This window comes from Ostrea edulis, chromosome 4, assembly GCF_947568905.1.
Source record: "Ostrea edulis chromosome 4, xbOstEdul1.1, whole genome shotgun sequence".
NCBI classification, from domain to species: domain Eukaryota; kingdom Metazoa; phylum Mollusca; class Bivalvia; order Ostreida; family Ostreidae; genus Ostrea; species Ostrea edulis.
Window position 1 is genome coordinate 64,755,007 of NC_079167.1, and position 18,643 is coordinate 64,773,649.

General features: G+C 38.7%; 1 protein-coding gene across 1 annotated transcript in view; it reads right to left on the reverse strand.

Moving 5' to 3' along the window:
* The window catches only part of LOC125672416 (microtubule-actin cross-linking factor 1, isoforms 1/2/3/4/5-like), a 91,592-nt gene that overhangs the window by 36,869 nt on the left and 36,080 nt on the right, over positions 1-18,643 (reverse strand). The window contains exons 26-31 of the mRNA XM_056163415.1: positions 18,090-18,228; positions 17,709-17,893; positions 17,302-17,461; positions 16,380-16,463; positions 12,259-12,480; positions 213-11,045 (exon numbers count right to left, since the gene is read on the reverse strand). Coding sequence (XP_056019390.1) covers positions 213-11,045; positions 12,259-12,480; positions 16,380-16,463; positions 17,302-17,461; positions 17,709-17,893; positions 18,090-18,228 — 11,623 coding nt within the window. The remainder of the gene's footprint in view (positions 1-212; positions 11,046-12,258; positions 12,481-16,379; positions 16,464-17,301; positions 17,462-17,708; positions 17,894-18,089; positions 18,229-18,643) is intronic.

The window sequence follows — 18,643 nt, forward strand, 5'->3', positions numbered from 1 at the left end:
TCGAAGTAGTAAAAATATTTCTTCTTGACAATTATTCTTTTTTTCTGCATGTGTAAGTGGGATGAGAAACATTAAGAGGGTTTTAGGGAAATAGAGAAGTGTATGCACTCTCATAGCAAACCATTTTATGCATGCACAACCTGCCTACATAGGTGGATATGGTGACCACTGCAAATCTCCCCGATCAAACTGTTACCATGGATATCACTTACCTGATCATCCACACACGGCAGTGCTGAGGATGAAAGGGAGGAAATATCACCATCCACCGAGGAGGAGGAGGGAGGGAGTGTCCCCACTACCTGAATATCTGAAAATCCATCCACCGAATCCACCTCCACCAAGCCAACAGATGCTGCCTGCTCCATCGTCATGGTGTCTCCTGACATCAGATCCACAACATGACCCGAAGAATCAACCATGTAGCCGGGAGGTACACTATAGGTGGCAGATCCAGATGTTGTGATCAGCTCTGTGTGTGTCCTAGAAATAGCTTTACCATCCTTGTCAAACACAATACTTGCCTCAGGTTTGAAAAGAGAACCTTCTTTACTTATCACAAGCCTCTGAATAGAATCATTTTCATTGTCTGATTTTTCATCATATTCAGGACTAATTTTTGCTTGAATGTAACCCAACTGTAATGCTGTTTGGATAGGAAGAACAAAACCAGTTTTAAAGTTTGTGAATTCTGCTGTTTTCATGTTCAGATTACCATTATGAATTGCGTCAGAGATAGACATTGGAGGGTCAGGGTTAGGGACACAGTCATCCTCTACAGGTTCTGGATCACTGAGCTGTAGAAATCCACAGATGACAGCTTCGTCCACAGACATATCTCCACTTAATTTGTCATGAAAGATTCCAGTGCGTTTATCTACAAAGCCTTGTTTAATGGCATCCTCTAAGTAAATTGGAGATGGGGATGTAATTCCACTTTGTGGTGGTTTCCATTTCTCTTTCACTTTATCTCGGAATGCATCTTCAGGGATGACGCTCTCTGAGGAAACTGAATCATCCACAGACATGGGTAGAATTTCTGCTCCTTTGACAATAACAACGGAGCTCTTTTGCACAGGAATGCTTCTCTCCTTTGGGAATCTCTCATGTGAACTTTGGGAACTATCATCAGAATGCCCATTGGCAAACCTAGTTTTCTTCCTAGCCTCCTTGGTTGGTGATTTTAATGTTTGGATTGACAACGGGGACAGAACTTGTTTGGCTAGGGCTTCCTCAACAGAAAGTTCCCTCGAAGCCCTGTCCCCCAACATCGCGTTTTTTGGATTGATTTTTCCGGTTTGAATTGCAGATTGGAATGTCAAAGAGGACCCATCTGATTTTGGTGGAAGATATTTGTATGATTCTCCCTTGTCATCTGACAAAAGCCCCATGCAAATGGCTTCATCAACTGTGTACATCTTATTGGTGTTGGGGTCTGTATAAATTCCAGTTGGAGTGTGAATGTATCCCATATGAAGAGCATCTTTGAATCTCACACTTTTCTTTACTATTGAAATATCCTCTCCAACCACTAAACCACGTCTCAATGCGCTAGCAACAGAGCTGATTTCTCCTGTTTTACGATCCAAATAATTTCCTTGATTGTCCAAAATCCCTAACTTGAGTGCTTCAGACACACTAAGAAACCTATGGGTCGACGTATCCACAGCCCCTGTGATACTGTACTTGGTATCGGGCTTAGCTGACTTAGATTCAGACTTTGTAGTGGTGACTCTCTGTAGGCTGCCCGACACTAGGCCTTTATGAAAGGCATCTTCAACTGATAAGGTCTCTCCAGTTCTCAAGTTGGTATAGACTGTCATTTCTGGATTTACAATTCCACGTTGAATGGCATCATGTATTGGGATTTCCAATCCTGTCAATGTGTCTAACACAAGACCAATATTCACCTGTCTCTGGTCTTTTGTTGTCTTATCAGAGATACCGGATCTTTCACTTCTGCATTTAACTAAATCACTTTTCATTGCATCAACTAGTGACATTGACACCCCTGTTTTAGGGTCATAATACAGTTCTCTTTCTACATCTAAAATGCCCTTCCTCAGGGCCTCACTGCAGGAGATGTTTCTTCCAGACATTGGATCTCTAACACTCTCAAGTACCTGACCTTTAACAATCAGTGAATCATCTGCTGTCCTACTTGACGTATCAACTTTTGCGATTCCCTTACTAATGGCTTCCTCAGTGGACATCATCTGACCAGTTCTGATATTCAAGACCTGTCCTTTTTCAGGCTTGAATATCCCCTTTCTAATTGCTTCTTCTAAGGGAATATCTGTTTTAGTAACTGGGTCTTGGATTGACTTCACAGAGTACACATCTTGGAATGTTGATGTCACGAGTGGAACCTGAGGGGCACCTTCCAGAATAATGAAACCTTTGTCAACAGCTTCAGACATATCGAGAGTCTGTCCTGTCCTTTGGTCAAGGAACTTGCACAACTCATGATCGACAATGCCTCTCCTTACAGCTTCCTCCAAAGTAATCCTTTGACTTTTCTTGGTATCCAAAACAGAATTTACTGTACATCTCTTTAACCCCACAATAATTTCATTGCCTCCCTTATACCTTCTAAAATCAAAGGAATCTGACTGCATAAACCCCCCACTTTTGTGAGGTTTTTCAACAATGATGTCATGCTGTCGCACTCTTCCCAAACTGTGGACCCTACTATCTCTTGCAGTTTTAATCTGACCTTCTTTCACAGCTTGTGGTATGGAGATTTTTCTTCCATCCTCCTGTCTGTAGCTTCCAGAGTGGACATCTATTATGCCTTTCTCTAAAGCCAGCTTGACAGGGATAAACTGTTTAGACTTCGAGTCAAACACTGACTTCATGTGTACACTGTCTTCATTAAATTCAACTGGCTGTGTAACGTCTTCACGTGTGGTTGCTTCCCCTTTCAGTAAGCCTCTTTGGTAAGCTTCACTGATGGGGATTTCTTCCCCTGTCCTCTTGTTCTTCACAACTCCTGCTCTGGGATCAAAAACTCCTGATTTGATGGCTGATTGAAGATGTACTTCATTTCCCGAGGCTGGATCCACCACTGTGTCAACTTTCAAAGAATGAGACTGGGTAATGGTATTCTGCATTAGTGAGTCCGTCTGTCTAGCAGTAGCTGTACTAACATCAACATCTCTGACAATCACAAAGTCATTGCAGACTGCCTCTGTAATGGGCATCATTTCCCCTGCTCTCTGGTTTATGTAGGTTTTACCATCTCTGTCCACTATTCCACGCTCCAAAGCCTCTTGAAAACTTATTCTTTCACCTGACAAGGTATCCAGTACAGACACCACAGAGAGGCTTTTCCTGCCTGAAAACAACACATCAGTTTTCACACTCTTCTGCTGGGGTTCAGTTCTTGTTGCCCAGTTGCTCACAGTATGCCCCATAAGGTAACCTCTTTGCTGTGCATCTAATATGCTGAAAGTGCGCCCAGTCAATGTGTTTCTAAAAATTCCCTCATGAGTATCAATGATTCCTCTATCAACTGCTATGTGGAGCGGTATGTTGTTGCCTGTTCCAAGATCTCTGACTGAATCCACTTTCATCCTACTTGTACTTTTGCTGCATGAACCATCCTTATGGTGAGTATACTGTATTATTTCCAAAGTCTCGGGTGATATGAAATTTATCACAGTTGAATGAAGATTCATGGACACTTCTTTTCTAGGTAAGGGAAGACTGTTAGTAGAATCTGGATAGTGAGTTAGTTGTTTTGATGCATGCTGTTCAACATGCTGGGAATCATGAGTAATGTGAGGACTAGAAACTCGTGGGAATGTCTGAAAAAATACTTCTTCTTTACCATCCGGTGAACTCACAGGTGAAGTTTTTGATTTTGTCCTTTTGCCCGTCATGGCTTTTTGAATCTTAGAAGCTGCCAAAATTGGCCCTCCTACAAAGGCAATCAGCCCCATCTTAGCTGCATCTTTCAAAGAGTACTGCTCTATTTCTTTGTATCTCAGTTTCCCAGTTTTCTTGTCTATCTGTCCGTGACTCAGGCCATCATTTACAGTCATAAATCTTTTGTGTTCCACATCATAAATTTGACTGTCTCCATCAATGTATCCATGGTTTATTGCTTCTTGTAAGGTGTATGTTTGCCCTGTCTTTGAGTCTGTGAATACTCCGGTTTGCTCATTGAAATACCCATGTTCAATGGCATATGTGAGGGTCATATTCTCCACCCTAGCTTCTGTTGACGTCTCCACTAATGGATTGATCTTCTCAGTTTTAATAGCTTCTTGAATAGTCATCTGGGTTCCCGTGTCAGTTTCCGTGAATTTGTTGCTTTCTAAATCCAACATACCATACTGCATGGCATCAGTGAAAGAAATATTGTTGCCTAAGCTAATGGTACTCAGTTTCATCGGTTTCAGCTGAACTTCTGTTGTTTCAATGGTAACTTTCTCTTTTCCTGGGTGGTAAATGTGTCCATACTCCACAGCTGATGAAACAGACATCACCTCTTTGGTGTAGGGATGCTGGAAGGTGTTCATCTCCTGATTCAGTAGTCCCTGGTCCACTGCGTCTTTCCAAGAGAGATGTAAAGATCCACCTGTGATGCCCACCACTTCCTCACTAAACGATGTGTAGTTGTAGCCTGGTTGTGGAATCAGGCCTTCATATACTGCTTCTTTTAGAGTTATTCTCTCTCCTGTACCAGTGTGGACAATGATTCCAGTCTCTGCATCGATAATATTCTTCTTCATTGCCTCCCACAAGTTGATGACAACTCCAGTTCGCGGATCAATGATGCATGACGTATCGATGTTCAGAAAGTGGTGATTTATAGCCTCTTGGATGGTGATAGGGGCATTATAATGTGGGACATAAAACTTTCCATCAAATGTTGTACACCTATCATCCTGCACCAGCTCATTTAAGGACCATGGGCCTTCTGAAAAATTCTCGTGTCTAAAAGATGTTTCACGAGATTGTGAAAGGGTAGGGCTTGGGTGGTGCTGAACAACAAAAGCCATTTCCTTTGTTGTAGTTTTCTGTAAATCTTGTTGAGGAACTGGGGAGCTTGGGTGATGGTGCACAACATAAGCTGTTTCTTTTGTTGAGGTCTTTTCTTGCCATCTGTCATCACGTGGAACATGAATCTCTGAAACATTTGTTTTTAATAATTGCTGTCGCTCGGTTTTGACTGTTGACACTTGAGGCTGCTCTGCGTGGGCTGTCACAAAACTTCTTTTCACTTTTGTTACTGTTTCTTTTGGTGATACAATGTTTGTCTTCTTGATTTCCTCCAATTTTTCAATTACAGTTTTCAGTGTCTCATGGATATGCAAATTGATATATCTACGCTTCAGTGCTTCTTCGATGGATATTTTCTCTTTTGTTTCCTTCACAATGATAGTTCCATCATTCCAATTTATCTCAATGTCAGGTGACTTTGATTCAACGAGTGCAGCTTCAGCCAACTTTTCAACAGTTTCAGAATCCAAATATCCTTTCTGAACAGCTTCAGTAACATTGACAACTTCGCCCGAGTCTTTCACAATAACTTTGCCAGCAGGCCAATCAACAGTGATATTGTCTTTAATTGTGAGAGAAGAAAGAATAGTAGGTGGAGGGGAGGGAGAAGGAGGAGGGGCTTCTTGCAGGATAGTTTCAGAAATAGAAGCAGAGGGAAGAAAAGCAGAATCCTTTACCTTTTCAGAAGCAGGGGGTGGAAAGCTGAAAGCTGGAGATTTAGGTGAAGCAAGGGGAGTAAGATTAGTATGCAATTTAACTCCTGTCTTGGTATCTTTTTCTCTCATCCTATTAAATATTTCTTGTGCATCTTCAGTAATCTGTTCCTCACTTACCAAGTTGCCTCTGGTGAATGATTCATCTTCTTTTTTCTCGGATGTCCATGTTGGTTGTGAAGGTCGAATATTATCTCCTGGTTTTGCAAACACTACAGTTGTTTGTAGTGGTGTTTGCTCAATTTTCTGTGTTGTTCTCTCTAAATGGCCATTAGTTTGTGTCTCTGTATGGCCATTAGTTTTGGGTTCCTGAATATTTGGATAGTCATCTTTCTCTGAAAATTTTCTTTGTTTCTTCATTGTTGACTTTGGGGTGCTGACTGCCTCTGGCTGGGAAAGACTTCCTTTCACTGCATCATATAAAGCCATTCCTCCTAGTACAGGGGCACCAACAACTGCAAGTAAACCCATTTTGATAGCTTCTTGTGGTTTCATCTTCTCTCCAGTTTTGGTATCTGAGACCATGCCTGAAGTCCTCTGAACAAGTCCTTTCCTGAATGCCGTCTCCAGTGGTACTAATTCACCAGTCACCTTGTCCAACACCATGACATCATCCTTTTTCACTTGTCCAGAAGTCAGTGCTTTTTCTAGTGGTATGTCTTTTCCAGATATGGTATCATATAGTGTACCAGACATTTCATCAATGGCATTTGCAATCAGTCCTCTATCCACAGCTTCTGTAAGAGGAATTGTGGTTTTGGATGCAAAGTCTTTCACATTTGCTGTGGCGCCATCAATCCATCCCTGACGTAACGCCATCTTAAGGGAGAGTCTCCTGCCTGTCTCTGAGTTTTCTATGGTAACCAGATTTCCATCAATCACATTTCTATTCACTGCTTCCTGCAGGGTTAATCGGTTTCCAGAGAGAGGCTCCAGGAATGTGTTTGTTATTTCATCAAATAGATTAGCTCTCACAGCATCCAGTAAATTCAGTGGGCCGGGTTTAGAAAAGTGTGAGGTAAAATGTGGGCTCACAACAATCTCTTCTTCACTACATTTACTAAAGTTCAACTTTCCTGTCTTTGGATCTATATATCCCTGTCTGATACAATCCTGCAGAGTGAGTTGATATTCTCCAGTCTTTGACACTAATGCTGGTTTCTTGGGGTTGATGATTCCTGCCATCATGGCTTCTTGCAATGATATTAACTTCTGTGATGAGGGATCACGAACTTTCCCAGAGGTTGGGTCCACCAAACCTATTTTCACAGCTTCAGTGTATGAGAATCCTGTAGGAAAGGTCAGAGTTTCAACACCAAAGCCTTGGGCACCTCTTTCCATGTGTAATTTGTCAGCAACATCAAACATGATCCTCCCATCTGTTGAATCATCATTAAAGCTTGCATCCATGCTCTGTTCAATGTCTGTTGTGTAATTCAGTACTTCTTCTGCATATGAAGACACTGAAGTTTTACTTTCTCGAGTACCAGATTTTTCCAGCTTCATATCAACTACTGATGGTGAAAGGCCATTCTCTGAAAATTTAGGAGGATGGATGGAATCTGAAGATTCATTCTGTAATCTTTCAATCTCTGCTGGATCTGTTGTTTTGGACATTGTGATGAATCCCTGTTTCAAGGCAGACTTCAAAGGAATACGTTTGCATGTTCTGGTATCCAAGAACATACCATCCTCCAAATCAACCAGTCCAAATTGGATTGCTCTGATAGCAGACATTTCCATTCCTGTTTTTGGATCTATGACAGATGTGACATTTTTCAGTGGAAAGTCAATCTTCTCAGCTACAAATGCACTTCTCATCAATTCTTCCTCTCTCTTTTTACCTGTGATATCTGCATGAATAAGGCCTTTGTTCAGCGCTTCATTAATTGGTATTTCTTCCCCGTTGGCTGGATTACGATAGACTCCCTTAGCAATATCAAGGATATTATTTTCCACAGCATCATCATAGGAAATCATCTCCATTGTCTGTGGATCAATGACACTGCTGATGCTAAAGGTCACAGTTTCTGAATGAATATCCTCAACCAACGTAGCTTCAAAAGACTCCTGTTCGTCAGTGATGTGAATGCTGTGAATGCTACCACTTTCACTGGAATCTTGAGTGGAAGATTTGGCAATAGCTAGTTTCCTCTCGATGGCATCATTCATGGATAATATTTCACCAGTTACAAGATTATGATAGCAACCATGTTGATGGTCAATGATTCCTTCTTCTATAGCTTTTGAAATGGAAATGGTTTCTCCAGTTCTTGGATCCACAACCCATGACACCATCAATGTTGTCAATTTTGTAGTGATTATCTTGTTACCTCCACCTTCTGCATTTGAAGTCACTGATGTCAACTCTGCTTCAATTAATTTTCTCTCCATGGCCTCAATGATTGTAAGTTTCTCTCCAGTTCTGAAATCATGATAGATTCCATTGTGTTCATCTATAATTCCATCTCTTACAGCCTCAATCACAGGAACATGCCTCCGTGTTTGAGGGTGAACAACAGTTTTTATTGTGAATTGCTTGGTTTCTCTGATGAGTTCTGCTGTTGAAGGAGCATCTTGGGTGAGTGTATCTGCTAAAATCAAACCAGCACTGACAGCATCACTAATCCTCATAGGCTTCTCCCTTCCAAATGCATCTCTACCAATGTAAAGACCTTTATCACAGTGCAGGATTCCTTCTTTTGTTGCCTGGCTAATTGTTATCTTCTGCATGGTCCTAGGGTGTATAACTCCTGTGATGGAAAATGCCTTAACTTCACTTATGGCAGATCCTTCTTGGGCATCGACCTCATCCACATCTTTTCCTGTTAAAAAGCCTTGACTAATGGCTTCAACAATAGTCAATTTCTTGCCTGTTGCTGGGTGGGTAAAACATCCTCTTTGCATATCCAGCAGACCACGTTTAACAGCTTCTTGAGGAGATATTCGCTCTTTTGTTCTTGGATCTAGAGCACTTTGTACAGCAATATGTCTCGTCTCTGACACAAAACTTTCTGAAACTGCAGGCCTGGATACTGTTGTGGTTGTGAACGAGAAGCCTGTATCTCCTTTCTTGATCAATTTTGATTCGGTAGCTGAAGTTCCTGGTGAAAGTTGTACCTGCTTCTGTGACACTTCTTTAAGCCACCTTGCTTCTTCATCCAGTTCTTCCAAAGGCTGAAGTTGCTTTTCATCCTCCACTTCTTCTACAATATACTCATTCATCTCTTCTCTATCAGGAATGAGGTATCCTTTCTTCAAAGCTTCATCAATTGGCATTGTTACACCAGTGTTTGGATTCCTAAAGTTCCCAGTGTATTCATTAATCAAACCTTGCTGTTTTGCCTCTGAAACTGTCATTGGTTCAAAACTGGACTCTTCAGAACTAGATTGGACTTTGGTTATCACAGTTGTATGTGTGACTGCAGAACTTAGGACTTCCATCAAGCACTCTGCATCCTCACTTGAAATTAATCCCTCTTTAACAGCTTCTTGCAAATTCAACATGTCTCCCGTTTTGAAGTCACAGATTTGGCCTTTTTCAACATCAACCATTCCAATCTGAATTGCACGCATTAATGAAATGCCTTTATTTGCTGCATCTTTCAGAGAGGTGTCTTTGGTGAGTTTCTCTACCATATCTTTGTCTATGAAGCCTTGACCTCCTGCAGCCCCTAGAGGAATCCTTCGATTTGAACTAGTGTCCACATACTCTCCTGAACTTGTTACGAGACCATGTCTCAATGCATTGGGAACTGTTTTTCTGGTCCCAGTCGTTGCATCTAATACACATGGTTTCGGGAAGATAACTTCTTCTTGTACAAGCTTCAAGTAACCCTGAACCAGAGCTTCAGATATTGAAATGGCTGGTGCTGCTCCAGGTGGAACAAACAACCCTCTGGAATCTAGGAAACCTTGTTCAATAGCTTCAGACACTGATAGAATATCATTTGTTTTAGGGTTTACAACACATTTCATATGTTCATCTATCAATCCAATGTCCAGGGCATCAGAAAAGGACATCACTTCCCCTGTTCTTGGATTTGTCACCTGTCCTCTGTCACTCAGGATACCATCTCTTACCATTCTAGCGAGAGTGAGTGGTCTGTTAAGTATCTGCCTTTCATGTGCCTCGTCAAGCTTAAGTTTGGCAAGTGCTGACTTTTCATTGAACAGTCCAGTTTCTGGATCAAGAAGAGATTTTCCAACTGCTTCAACAATAGTAACAAACTCATTACTAACTGCATCCTTGATTTCTCTTTTGGAAGGATTCACGTATCCTTTTTCAACTGCATCAATGATGGTCAACTGGGCTCCTGATATTGGATCCTGTAATCTACCTGTTGATGGGTCATAAAAACCTTTTTCTAACATTTCTGCTAAACTTAATGGAACATCAATAGAGTCCAAGCTGCCTTCGCCAAACATTGCCTGTGACTGCGTGATCGTCGTCACTGAAACTTCAGGTCCCATTAACCTTTCTGCAACTTCCACTGGAATAACATTTTGTGCGGCAGCTTCATGGACAGCTAGCGGTCTACCTGTGGAATGATTTCTTATAGTTCCTTGAACAGGATCCAACAGCCCTTTCTGCATAGATTCTAAAATGGTGAATGGACGTCCCGTTAATACATTACGAATTCCGGATGATTTTCCCAATTCTTCTTTCAGTTCTCTTGAGATAAATCCAGACTGACACGCTTCTGCATATGATAATTTCTTTTGATTTCTTGGATCACAAACACACCCAGTTTTAGGATTAAATAATCCAGTTTTAATTGCTTCACTTAACGTCAACTGTGTGTTTGTTTTGACATTCAACACACCAGGTTTGTGTAGGAATTGTGACGTAGGTACCACATTTTCTTGTTTTACGGTCACAAGAGTCTGGGAAACTTTTGGAGGTTTCCAACTCTTTTCATGTGTAGGCTGTTGGGCTCTCACTCCAGTCATGCTTGCCAGTTTTAATGAAAGTCTGTTCTTCTGCTCTGGGACTGAAGAAATCATCCGGCTCTTCACATGTACCTCTAATGGCTTCTGAACAGGTCTTTCAGGTTCGATCTCCATTTTTGTGACCTTGACCCTCGACAATGGCTCAGGTACTTCCGACTTGTGGAATGTTGTGGAAGCTGTGGCTTTTGTGGTGAATTGTGTTGGAGTTACTCCATAGAACTGACCAGGAGTGCCTGTATATCCCTCATAATCGGATAATTCCTCAAAGAACCCTTGCAGATCTTCATCCATTAGTATAGATGAACGTTTGGCTAGTTCACTTCTGAAAGTCCTAAGTAGTGGAATGTCATCATCGATCACCATCTGAAACTGCGAGAAGAAATACTAATCATTATCACATACATCAAACAAAATACATATAATATGGCACAAAAGCATTTTGCTACCAAAATTGTTTGAAAATCTGAGAGATAGCTAGCTGCAGAACTGTAGCTCTCCGAAAAAAATTATGTTGACAGACCGGAGAGCTACAGTGCCACTCATAGTAAAAACTGTATATTTATTGCGCACGAATAGCTGCGCTCGGTTCTAGGTTTATTTCTCCAACTTCTTACACAATCTACCCAAAAGCACGAAATGAAAAAATTCCTCAGACATTTATCAACTACTCTCGTCCCTTTACTAACCTTACAAATGTTTACGAGATCTCGCTTACAAGTAAACATGACTGTCGATAGGCGAAAAGTTCGAACGTATGACTTTCCGAGACTGATCAGAGCCATTTAAAACATTTGTAAGGTTTGTAAAGGGACGAGAGTAGTTGATAAATGTCTGAGGAATTTTTCATTTCGTGCTTTTGGGTAGATTGTGTAAGAAGTTGGAGAAATAAACCTAGAACCGAGGGCAGCTTTTCGTGCGCAATAAATATACAGTTTTTACTAGGAGTGGCACTGTAGCTCTCCGGTCTGTCAACATAATTTTTTTTTCGGAGAGCTGCAGTTCTGCAGCTAAGAGATAGCATGTGCCAACCTCTACCTGATTTCACAATGGACACCCTCTTAAATGTTTCTCAAAGCAATTTTCAACAGGGAGGGAGGTAGGGGTTTCTTTTTTTATTCTTGGTTGAAACATGAGCAACAGCAGTCATAAAATAAAATTCAATTTCTTGTCAACTTACTGTAAAAGTGATTATTTATGCTGGGGGTTAAGTACACGTTTTTCCACATCAAACATTATGGGGGGGGGGGGGGGGAGAGAGAGAGAGAGAGAGAGAGAGAGAGAGAGAGAGATGCAGTAATTGAATATAATATATATTATATCAACTACCTATAACAAAACACATGGGGGAAATTTACATGCTTATTACATGATTTCGTAATTAACGTAAATTTCCCCTAAGCATAAATATCCATTTTTACAGTAATTGTCTGAAATATACTGGTAATGGGCCCCAGGGTCTTCTAAGAATGAATATAGCAAAATCTCTTGACAGATATTCACATACTTGTGATGACCATTTTGGTTACAGAAGTACATGCATATCTAACAAAAGAGTAAGAAGAAGAATCTAGATAGTTCCTACCTGAATGTTCACATTGGCTTCTGAGAGCCTGCGAGTAATCTCTCTAAGTCTATCCTTGGTCCACTGAACAAGTGAAATGTACTGTCTGTTAAGCTCGTCCAGTTCTATTTTGATGACTTCTGCTCCGTCTTGTCGTTTAAATCGTTTGTTGACTCCCTGGATTAATGCAGCATCGATGTCTTCCAGACTACTCCTGTACTGCTTCAACCGCCTGTCATATATCTGAAGAAGAAGAAAATATGTCTCACAGATACTGAAATCCAAACAAAAAGGATAAAATGTCACATATACCAGTCCTGCTTGGAAAATAAATCTGTTGAATTATCTATTTTTTCAAAATTTACAGAAATCTGAGTGCAAGTTTTTAAAATCTGAGTACCTTTTATTAATTTGGTGTTATGAATAAATATATAATGTAGTAATTTTTTGTAGTTTGAAGTTCAGGTTTAGTGCAATGTAAACCATAGAGCACTGCACCCCTGTAAGCATGCTGTAGCCAGATTACAGTCAACCACAAAAATACCCCCACTACACAACAGATTCTCCTCCCATTTGCCATTAACGGAAATCTTGTGATTGACTTGAAAACTGTTACATATTTGGACACTGGTGCTTCTTCAATAAATACTCTCTTTGTGCAATAGCAGATACATAGTGTGATAAATACAATGTACATTCTATAAATCTAGAGTTCTTGATTTTTGTAGATTTCTTTTATGTTACAACTGTTTCTTAGTCAAAGTGAAAAACAGTCACTCAAAAGTTTTTGAGAGTTATTGCTTTGTTACTGATGTGACCGAAAATGAAATATTTCTAATCAATATCAATTTTACACCGACAAAATCATCTACAACCCATAACATCTCACCACTATAATACATGTACTTTAGCTAGCTATTCTACATGTTCAGTCAATAGCACATTGTTTCATATGCCTTGACTCTACAAAATTTACATGCCTTTATTTCGTGTCTAACCTACACACGATACAAGTAACATTGCATCTGAAATATTCATGCAGCCCTAAGTGCTTCCTCAAATACACAACTCTAAGACATCTCTACCACACGGACCCTCAGCATCTCTCTGTACAATCATTTACTAAATCTATTTCAGAGACTATGAAGCCCTACATGATACAGCACTATTTAATATCTAACAAACACAGCAGGAGACCTCATCCTCTATACATATATGTACAACTTCTACTTGTCACAGTAAACTTTGCCCTCCAATCTTTTAATCAATCACAATTCCAAACCATGAACTGGTTCAAAGAAACCCTTATCCACTACAAATGAGATGAACACACCATCATATAATCATACTTCTTCCTAAGTTTATTAGTAATTCAGCATACAGCACACAAAAGATGCTTTTAGTAGTTTTTCATACATCACTCAAGCATGGCATCACAAGAAAAGCAAGGTGGGAAAAAAGCAGAAACTTCTGTTTTAAATCTTTTTAATTTCAATTTTAGTATGATTGTATGACTGAAAAATGGGCGTTTTATGACCCAATAAAAGCAAATGTCAATTCACTCTGAAGAAATCAAAGCATGGGTTAAATTTCTTCAATTAAAGTAATATTCTAATAAAAACAGGAAGTGAAGCTGTTGATATGCAAGATCACAAATACTTTTCTATTGTCTATGACTTGATTTTAGTCACCTACTCATTTCATTGTAAAACTTGGAATAATTTTCTATTCCCCAGAAGAACAAAGGAAATGTGACACTCATGGCTGCAAATAAAAGCAGCAGTTGGAACAGTAAATAAAATAGTACTCGCAATCTTGCATATAATATGTAATTATATTATCATTACATGTATCATAAAATGGAGTAAACTGTAGAAAATAAAATCTTAAAAATACCAACACCTACACATCTGATAAATATATTACTATTGAATGCCTTTATAATTCAGTTCAACATCCAAGTCTTTAAACACTCACTATGAAATACAAATAGCCCCCTTTTAAAATTGGTCAGTGAATTTTTAATCCAATTAGAAAACAAAACAAATTTTGGTAGAATTTGTCAACAGAAAGGTTATCAACTTCTACCAGAAATGATCCAAATGTTCCCACACTTTGCTTATTATAAGGTAGAACTTTCTTCCCCACGTTTTGATATGAAATTCTTCATATTTACAACAATGATTGATCAGTCTCAGATAAATAGAACTACACTACAATTTTCATCAGCCTGGCATACAATATTATAATAGGAACCAATGTTTGGCAGGCTGAGGACATCAATCATAACGTTTAAATCTGCAAGACCGATATAAAGTTAATTGACCGATACTATACAGGAAAAGTTCTACTTTTCTTATAGCTAAAATAAGGACACAATAAACACTTTTCAAATTTCTAACATCATTTCTTTTAAGTTTCTATTTCTACAGGTTATTTTCATGAATTCACAGTGGGCATCCCTTATATTATTACATCTACAGACAACACTGGAATTTGGTTATTAATCTGTGACAATCCAGGGATATACCAACACAAATGTATTCGGCAATTGTCGTCAAGAAAAATCTGGATGTAGATGCAGCAGAGGATTTCTTTGTAAGGGGAGAGAGTCAGTGAAGGAGGAGTGTCGCGGCTGAACTGCATTTGTCTGGTATCGCTTGGTGGGTATAGTAAAGAGCCTTAATGGAGTCTTACTGTGTGTGTATCACGTGAAATATTACTTATCTGCCATTCTATGCATCCACGAAAGATTGAAACCGAGTTCAGCAATACTTGATACATGGACGTATTTGATACGGTGATGAAGCTTTTTGGTGATCATGATAAATACAGAATGATAGACGATCTGTTTGTGATGTCATTGATGTGCTCTAATGAAATTGTGTGATGCTGTAATGGGTCCCAGGTTGCCTAACAAGTGTTTGAAAGAATGTAGTATCATCAAACATTAGTGTACATCAGCAATATTATATTATATTGTTAAATCACAGAAAGATCAACTTTTTTAACCTGCATGCACATTTTCTTAAACTACATGCATGTATATTTCTTCCTATCTCATCTCTTCAATCAGAAATAATCAAAGTGTACAAACTTCTGGATCAACCCTTGGCGATATTTCCAAAAAAATCAAATCTTTTTAAAAATTTTCTCTGAAAAGTAAAAAACTGTAGATATGAAATGCTGTTTCGGAAGCATTGCTGACAGAGTGAGTGTTTAAAGAAACCACTCCGCTATTTGGCACCCGTCCCCACAAGCAGGTTAATCTAATGGCACTACAAAGCTGTCATAGTTTACTTACTTCTCATTTCGGATTGTCGATCAGACCAGTTCAGTCAAGCAAGCAGCCCATGTTCATGTATTTAACATGAGATGTAGCTGTGTGCAGTGGTGCTAAATGGTTAACATTACTTCAAATGCATTATTTTAATCAAAACGTCATGTAGGCTCCATGGTACATGTATACAGGTAATTATGAGATTTTTTAAATGGAGGTCATGAGATTCTGTACTCACCAAATGACCGACAAAATTAGCTTGAACTGCTTTGTATTATGCGCTAAAAGAGCTATCTGATTAACATAAATGTTGGAGGAAGAGATATCCCTGCAAGATATTTTCAATTATCAATTTGAGATATATCATGAACATGTTGCAGGAGAGCTATGCAGAAAACAAAATGTCTTCTACTGCATAAGAAAATTGCAATAGTGAAACTGGGATATGCAAGGCAATTCAATGGTGGGTCTAGATTTTCAACCAAGTTACCTCAATGAAAAAGTATCTTGGTAAAGAGGAAAAATGGGTTGCAAAAAAGCTGGAATGTTGTACTACAGAAAGAAAAACACAATACGAAATGATGGGAAAGCATATGACAGAGAAATATGAGGTTAGGTGTTAAGGTGACATAGAAAAGAGGACATGGACATTCTCTCATTCATTCTCTCTCTCACCAAAAAAAATCTGTTCATGCTTAAAAAAGTAGTAAACTGGTCAGTCAGACCAAACTATTCTCCTCTCTACAGAGCTATAATCCTATGGCAGCTTTGTTGCCACGACTTAGTTTTGTCCAGAAAAAGCCACGATGCCATCATCATGCCAGAATGCTGTAATGCATTGTGGGTGCTAGCTATGCTGTACCTTAGCTTCTCGGATGAACTGTCCTCCATTTCTGTTCACTGCCTCAATCTGATACTGTTCCTCTCCAAGACTGTTGTAGATAGCCTGAAACCACCAACAACTCCTTACAGTTCATTAAAATCACAGCACCACCATTAAATAACTTAGTGTTTATTAATATCAGAACTGAGCATTAATCTGGAGTATATCAAACTTGTTTATGAAACTGTTACAGTACTTCTTTTAAGTCTATCCTTAAGGTAAACTCCATACTTGCAGTTTTATCTGATAAAAACTATGAAAAGTGTATTTATTTCCATTTATTATAGTTAAAATAATAAATTATTCAATAAAATATATAGGTCATTGCACTTTTTAAGATACAAGACATACATAAACAGAATCTTATATCAACTTCAGGAAATTGCAGCTTTTCTTAAACAGTATTATAAAAATTTCACAAAAACTGGTTCCATTAAACGATACAATAGTACTCATAACAATTTCATGAAACAGTTTCCTTTAAAAAAATATACAAAATGTCTGTGAAATATAAAGGAAATATATCACATAATAGATTTGATAAAGAATTCAATGAAAACAAAGTTATTGCCCTTGGATTCAATAATTTGAAATGTGTCATTGATTATTAATATATAACTTAGACTTTTGAAATATATTATGCTTGACAGGAATTTTTAATAATAACTAATGGAAAAGACTCCAACAAAATTTAAAATCCTGTCATGCATAAATCTAAATAAATTACTGATTTTGCAAAATCTTATGACGTCACACGAGGGTAGAACTACTTTAAATTGTTAATTTGAATAAAAAAACTTTCTGAAAATATAAAGTTAAAATGCAAAAACTCAGCGATATAATCTTTGTGTTGGAGTTTTGTTTTACATCAACAAATACTAAAATCAATAATTCAGCTCACCATGGTTGGCTCTATACAGGTTTTTAGTTCCTCCACTTCAAAAGATAAAGATGGCTGTCTGTCCTTTGCCCTCTGCATCTCTGAAACAAATGTCTGCTCTCCTCGCACACCAGTTGTATATTTAGACAACATATCTCCTGCAACCTCTGTGCTCTGCAATCTATAAACATGATATTTTCTTGTTACTTTTGTTGTAGGTATAATGGTCATATATATTTAGATAACATATCTCCTGCAACCTCTGTGCTCTGCAATCTATAAACATGATATTTCCTAGTTACTTTTGTTGTAGGTAGAATGGTCATATGCATCTACTCAAACTGTAAAACTTCTACATGGAAAATTGGTTAAATCATGTGTCTAGAAAAGTACTCGTTTATAATACATGACCTGTAACCATTTAATACCTTTCCGACACTTGTCTGCAGACATTGTCCCAGCGCTGTTTAATGGCTGTCACCTCCTCCTCCAGTAGACCGATGTTGTACGGTGTGTGCGTCTGGGAGTGGCTCTCTCTACTGGCCAGGGACACCACCTCCTTCTGGAGAGTGTTTATCACTGGCTGGTGCTGCTGTGTGGATCTGTTCAAGTCCTGTAATACAAATGCATTGAATTCTTAACAGTCACAAGACCTCATTCCTGGTGAGGAACTTTGTTAGATCTGTTATAAGGGAACTTAGCAAGAGTCTTCATATACAATATTTTTCAATTCATCCAACAACAACTGGAATTTTTCTGGATTATTTTTCGAAAAGAAATTATGATTAATTGTAAGATGTGACAATTACCTGTAGTTCCTCCCTGAGTTGATGAAGATTTAAGGGGTCAGAGGTCATGGTATCCTGGGAAACCAAGGCAATTTCAAAGTCAGCTACAACTTGCTTCATGGACTCCACACCAGACAGCACAGAATCCACTTCTTTTAATCTAGAGACAAGTTTAATAAACTTTCAAAACAATGTACAGTACATGAACGACAGAATGGAACCACAATTTATATAGTCAGCAATATGAAGCTGAATACCTACGTCAGATATTAGATTCTACTTTTACTTAAAAGTTGATCTATGGCAGAATAGAGACGCATAAAATTTGCGGTTTTGCAGCAATCTCAAGACTTTGGATCAAATTGATGCAAGATAACTAAGATATCAATTCAAACAATACTTGCATCATTCTAATAAAGAAATTGCATGTACATGCACTGCATAAAACATAATAGAAAGATAATCAAGTTGTTTGCATTGAAGACAAACATAGGTCAAATCATTGTGATGTTGATATCTTGAATGTCTTTGAAGATTTTCTCGAGTCCTGCAGACTTTCACATACTGACGTTCAA